This window comes from Mycteria americana, unplaced genomic scaffold (assembly GCF_035582795.1).
Source record: "Mycteria americana isolate JAX WOST 10 ecotype Jacksonville Zoo and Gardens unplaced genomic scaffold, USCA_MyAme_1.0 Scaffold_43, whole genome shotgun sequence".
In the NCBI taxonomy this organism is placed as follows: domain Eukaryota; kingdom Metazoa; phylum Chordata; class Aves; order Ciconiiformes; family Ciconiidae; genus Mycteria; species Mycteria americana.
Window position 1 is genome coordinate 351,358 of NW_027445630.1, and position 6,097 is coordinate 357,454.

The 6,097-nt window shown below is 72.6% G+C and overlaps 1 protein-coding gene across 2 annotated transcripts; it reads right to left on the bottom strand.

Annotated features, from left to right (window-relative positions):
• Positions 1–640: 640 nt before the first annotated feature.
• Positions 641–5,247, bottom strand: SARS2 (seryl-tRNA synthetase 2, mitochondrial). 2 transcript variants are annotated; one of them, XM_075490052.1, is made up of 16 exons: positions 5,017–5,247; positions 4,158–4,253; positions 4,049–4,078; positions 3,805–3,945; positions 3,666–3,720; positions 3,047–3,110; positions 2,813–2,918; positions 2,686–2,733; positions 2,491–2,599; positions 2,330–2,375; positions 2,118–2,205; positions 1,908–2,020; positions 1,722–1,815; positions 1,334–1,426; positions 1,159–1,224; positions 641–1,061 (listed from the first exon to the last, which is right to left on the bottom strand). In XM_075490052.1, the coding sequence occupies exons 1-16, from the start codon at positions 5,239–5,241 to the stop codon at positions 870–872; spliced, it is 1,566 nt and encodes a 521-aa protein (XP_075346167.1). In that variant the 5' UTR covers positions 5,242–5,247; the 3' UTR covers positions 641–869. The 2 variants fall into 2 exon arrangements, with proteins under 2 accessions (XP_075346167.1, XP_075346168.1); XM_075490053.1 differs by lacking the exon at positions 2,686–2,733.
• Between the last annotated feature and the right edge of the window lie 850 nt (positions 5,248–6,097).

Sequence of the window (6,097 nt, forward strand, 5' to 3'; positions counted from 1 at the left end):
AGCACAGATGTATGTGGGCACTTGTATAGAGAACACATGTGTGCAAAAGCACATGCAGCACACGTGTATGGGCACGTGTGTGCAAAAGCATATGCAGCACAGAGGTGCATAGACATGTGTATAGAGAACACGCGTGTGCAAAAGCACACACAGCACAGGTGTATGGGCACGTGTGTAGAGAACATGTGTGTGCAAAAGCACACGCATCACACAAACGGGCACGTGTGTGCAAAAGCATATGCAGCACAGAGGTGCGTAGGCACATGTGTATAGAGAACACGCGTGTGCAAAACCATACGCAGCACAGATGTATATAGGCACGTGTACAGAGAACACATGTGCAAAAGCACATGGAACACACGTGCACAGGCACGTGCACAGAGAACACGCATGTGCAAAAGCACACAGAGCACATGTCTATGGGCACGTGCACAGAGAACACGCGTGTGCAAAAGCACACGGAGCACATGTCTACGGGCACGTGCACGGAGAACACACGTGTGCAAAAGCAGATGGAGCACATGTCTACAGGCACATGCACAGAGAACACGCGTGTGCAAAAGCACACGGAGCGCACCTGCAGGAGGGCGCTGGCGTGTGTGAAGGCTCGGAGCAGCACGCGATGGGCTCCAGCCCTCGGGGGGGCGAAGGTGGTGTTTATTGCGGGGGCTCGTTAACACTGGCGGGGACCCGTGTCCCCACGGGACGTGTGTCCGTGCGTCCCGTGTCCGTGCGTCCGTGTCCCGCTCCGTGCCTCCGCATTCTTCCCGTCTCCCTTCTGCCTCCGTGCCCTGTCCGGCGTGGGGGCCCCCTCACGTGTCCCCCCCCGCCCCGTGCTCGGGGTGCCTTCTGGGGACACAGGGGCCACCTCAGGTGTCCCCCCGGCCCCGGGGTGCGACGTGGGGGCCACCTCGGGGGTCCCCCCCCCCGGCTCCGGGCGCCTCGCGGCCCCCCCGGGGCTGGTTGGGCCCGATGTAGCGCAGCAGCGGGGCCGGGGGCCGGGCGAGCACGGCCTGGCCGACGAGGGGCTGCAGGGCGGGGGGCACGCGGACGCGGCCGTCCTGGGGGCGCAGGGCAGGGTGAGCTCCCCCTGTGCCCCCCCCCAGCCCCCTGGGGTGCCCCCCGCTCCCGGCCCCCCCCCCCGCCCTCAGCACGCACCGGCAGCTGGTTGCACTCCAAGAGAGCGATGAGCATCCGGGAGACGGCGCAGGCAGTGCCGTTCACCTGCGGGGGGCCGGGGGGGGGTTAGTGGGGGGCAGAGGGGCCTGGGGGGGGGGGTAGCGGGGGGCAGAGGGGCTCGGGGACCCCCCCGGGTGGGGGGGTCGGCACCCACCGTGTGCGCGTGCCGCAGCCGCCCGTCGCCGTCGCCGTACATGATGTTCAGGCGCCGGCTCTGGTAGTCGGTGCAGTTGGATGCACTGGAGATCTGGGGGCGGGGGGGGGGGAGCAAGGGGGGTTCGCAGGCATTTGGGGGGACCCCCCCACCTCGAGGCCGGGGACCCCGACACTGGTGGTTCACCCACCACGGGGGAATTCCCCCCTCCAGTTCCCCAGCAAACCCCGAAATGGGGGGGGGGGGGGGGTGGTGACCCCCTGCGGACCCCTTTAACGGGGGGGATCTGCCCTCAGGTTACGGGAGGACGCTGTAAGGGGGGGGCACCCAGTGCAAATCCCAAACTGGGGGGGTTGCCCCCCTCCCCAGGGGCTTTGCCCCCCCTCACCTCCCCGTATTTGCCCCGTCCGGGCATCCAGGCTTCAATATCGAACTTGCGGTAGGCGGGGAGCCCCAGCTCCTGCGTGGGCATGTCGAGGACGCTGCGGGGAGCGGGGCTGTCAGCGGGGGGGGGACGCACACGGGAAGGGGACGCACGGGGCGGGGGACACGGGGACGAGCCCCCCGCCCTCACCGGTAGTGCAGTCCCAGCTCGGAGAAGATCTCCTTCTGCAGAGCCAGGAACTCGGCCAGCAGCGCCTCGCTCTCGGCCCCGCTCTCTGCCGCCGTCACCCCGAACATCTCCACCTGCGGGGATAGCGGATGGGGCCGTGTCCCCCCCCCCGCCCTGTCCTCCCCCCACCCCGCCCGGACGCCGGGGTCCTCCCCCCAGTTCCCCCAGTACCTTGGTGAACTGGTGGACGCGGTAGAGCCCCCACGGCTCCCGCCCCGTCTCAGTCTCGGCCCGGTAGCAGGTGCTGGAGCAGACGACCCTGGCCGCGGCGAGGGGGTGAGGACCCCCCGGATGCCTGGGTCCCCCCTGGGAGCGGTGGGGGGGTCCCCAGTGGGGAGGAGGGGGGGGCTCCTGGGGAGGGGGGGACCCCGGGGACCCCATACCTGATGGGCAAGTCCTCCAGCCGCACAGCGTGGTCCATGAAGTACCCTGGAGGGGAGGGATGGGCTGGGGGGGGGGGGGGGGGGGCCTGCGGGGCTCCTGGAGCCCCCCCCCCAAACACACAGACCCCGTTTTCCCCTGTTTTCGCCCCGTTTTTCCTCACCTGCGATCCCCACCTCGGAGGTGCCGGCCAGGCAGAGGTCCTCGAAGCGGGAGGGGTCGATGTTGTAGACGGGCGAGGGGGTGGCGTTGGGCTGCATGCCGCAGCCCTCCTGCAAGGGGGGGGGACAGGGGTGTCACGGGGGGGGGACGGAGCCGTCACGGGGCGGGGGGACGCAGGGACGGGGGCGGCACTCACGAAGACGGCGCCTCGCAGCAGGTCGGGGACCGTCATGGGCAGGAAGCCCTGGGGGAAAAGGGGTGTGGGGGGGGTGCGGGACCCCCCAGGACCCCCCCCCAGACCCCCCCCGGACCCCACCGCGTACCTTGGGCAGCAGCTTGGCCAGGACGAAGCGCACGAGCGCGTGCTGCAGCAGCGCGCCGGCCCCGCACAGGTAGTAGGAGCGGTGCCCCGAGACGTGCGACAGGCGCCTGCGCCGCGGGTGGGACACGCGCGCGTCACGGGGGACGCGTGTGGCGCCACGGGTGGGACACGCGCGCGTCACGGGGGACGCGTGTGACGCCCGGGTGTCCCCGCCCCGGCACCCAGGGGTGCTCACCGCTGGCGGATGATGTCCAGCCCCTCGCCCAGCTCCAGGTGTCCCTTCGGCTTGAAGTCAAACGCTGCGGGGACGGAAGGGTGGGGAGCCTTCCTCACCCCAGGGACCCTCCTCTTCCCCCCCCCCAAAGCCTTCCTCACCCCAGGGACCCTCCTCTTCCCCCTCCCCTAAAGCCTCCCTCACCCCAGGGACCCTCCTCTTCCCCCCCCCCAAAGCCTTCCTCACCCCAGGGACCCTCCTCCCCCCCCCCAAAGCCTTTATCACCCCAGGGACCCTCCTCTTCCCCCTCCCCCACAAAGCCTTCCTCACCCCAGGGACCCTCCTCTTCCCCCTCCCCCACAAAGCCTTCCTCACCCCAGGGACCCTCCTCTTCCTCACTCAAGACTTCCTTGCCCAAGGACCCTCTTCTTCCCCTGCCACAGCCTTCCTCCCCCCCCAGGCCACCCTCCTCCTCGGTCCCCCCAGAAATCCCCATCACTTGGAGGAACCCTTCTCCTCCTCCTCCTCCTCCTCACCCCCCTTCGAGCCTCTCTCCGCCCCCAGGAACCCTCCACGCCGTCATTGCCCCCCAAATCACCGCAGGGGAACTGAGGCACGGCTCCCCCCCGCCCCGGCGTACCCGGCTTCTCTCCCACCACCTCCAGCACGCGGGCCTGGCTCTCGTCCCCGACGGGCTGGGGGAAGAGGGGACGTCAGGGGGCGTGGGGGGACGCGGTGACCCCCGCCAGCTGCTCCCCCCCCCCCCCCCCGCAGCTCACCGCCTCGGGGTGGGTGCGGTTGGGGAGCTGCAGGGCCTTGAGGTAGAAGCGCTCGTCCAGGGCGGCCTCCTCGGCCAGCAGCGCCTGCAGCTCCAGCCGGACCTGGCGGCCGCGGGCCCGCAGCGCTGCGTACGCGGGGAGCTGGGGGGACACGGGGCTGGGGGCGCTGGGGGGGGCACACCCCCCCCCCGGCACCCCCCTCCTGGGAGCGGGGACCCCCTCCCCGCGCCCCCCGCGTCCCTACCGCCTCCGCCGTCTCCTTGTCGTGGGCTGCCTGCGGGAGCAGAGAGGGTGGGACACGGGCGGGGGGGGACGCGGGGGGTCCTGGGGGGGGGGGGGGGGGGGGTCCTCACCATCAGGGCCCGCACGCCCTGGGCCACTCGCCCCTTCTCGGCCTCCAGGCGGGCGATGCTGGCCCGCACCTCCCCCAGGCGGGACCAGGTCTGCACCTGGGGGTGGGGCCGGTGTGGGCGGGGCCGCCGGTGGCCACGCCCCCTCCTGTGCGCAAGCCACGCCCCACCAGTATGCACAGCCCTTCCCTGTAGCCCCACCCACTCCATAAGCCCCCCCCCGATTTATACTGGGCTCCACCCCTTCCCTTAAGCCCCGCCTGCACCCTGTAGACCCGCCCCCTGCAGGCCACGCCCTCCCCAGGCCAGGCAAACCCCACCTACCACGAGGTCCTGCCCTGATCCTAGCCAGACCCCGCCCACCCTGGACCCCGCCCCTTCCCAGACACCCATCCGAGGCAGACCACGCCCCTGAGACCCCGCCCCTCCTCAGCAGACCCGCCCCCTCACTGTAGGCCCCGCCCCTCCCCAAGGCCCCACCGCAGACACCTGTCCCAGGCAGACCCCGCCTGCCGCGAGGCCCCTCCCCCTCCTAGCAGACCCCGCCCACCTAAAGCTGGCCCCGCCCCTCTCCAGCCGCGGCAGGTCCGCCCCTCCCAGCGGACCCCGCCCACCCCGAGCAGGCCCCGCCCCCCTCCAGACCCGGAGGACCCGCCCCCGGCCCCAGCAGACCCCGCCCACCCCAAGCAGGCCCCGCCCCTCTCCGGCCCCCAGCCCCGGCAGACCCCGCCCACCCCAGCAGGCCCCGCCCCTCTCCGGCCCCCAGCCCCGGCGGACCCCGCCCACCCCAGCAGGCCCCGCCCCTCTCCGGCCCCCAGCCCCGGCGGACCCGCCCGCCCCCGGCAGGCCCCGCCCCGCTCACGATCTCGCGCAGGTCGCCCCCCCGCAGCGGCCCCCGCCGCCGCTCCAGCTCCCGCTCGCTCAGCGCCGCCACGTCCAGCTGCGGCCGCGCGCTCAGGCCCTCGCGCACGTGCTCGTACAGGCGGCTCCGCCCCGGCCCGGGCCCGGGCCCGGCCCCGCCCCCCGCCCCGCGCCAGCCCCGCGCCGCCGCCCGCCGCGCCGCCGCCAGCGCCCTGGGCGCCGCCATCTTGGACGCCGGCACGGCTGTGCCGAGCGTCACGTGCCGGAAGGGGCGGGGCGCGGGCGGGGCGCGGCCCGGGCACGGCCACGCCCCCGGAGCGCTCTGGCCACGCCCCCTCCCGGCTCCTACCCCCAGCGCACCGACCACAGCCCTCAGCCCCCCCCCTCCCCCCCGTAACCCCCCCGGGCCCTTCCCAGTGTCTCCAGGACCCCCCAGTTCACCCCCAGGCCCCTTCCCAGTGCCCCCAGCCCCCCCCAGTGTCCCAAGGACCCCCCAGTTCACCCTCAGGCCCCTTCCCAGTGTCCCCAGGCCCTCTCAGGCCCCTTTCAATGTCCCCGGTTCCCCCCAAGGCCCCTTCCCAGGCCCCCCAGCCCCTCCTCCCCCCGGTGTCCCCAGGCCCCCCCAGACCCCCTCCTAATGTCCCCATGCCCTCCCCCCAGGCCCCTTCCCAGTGCCCCCAGGCCCCCCCCAGACCCCTTCCCAATGTCCCCAGGCCCCTTCCCAGTGTCCCCAGGCTCCCCCAGAACCCTTCCCAATGTCCCTAGCACCCCCCCCCAGTGCTCCCCGGCCCACCCAGACCCCCCCCAGGCCCCTTCCCAGTGCCCCCAGGCCCCCTCCAGACCCCTTCCTAATGTCCCCAGCCTCCCCCCATGTCCCCCCCAGACCCCTTCCTAATGTCCCCAGACCCCTTCCCAGTGTCCCCAGACCCCTTCCCAATGTCCCTAGCGCCCCCCAGTGCCCCCAGGTCCTCCCATGTCCCCCCCAGGCCCCTTCCCACTGCCCCCAGGCCCCCTCCCAACGTCCCCACGCTCCCCCCCGGCGCCCACCGGCCCCCCCCAACACCACTCCGCAGCGCTTCCCG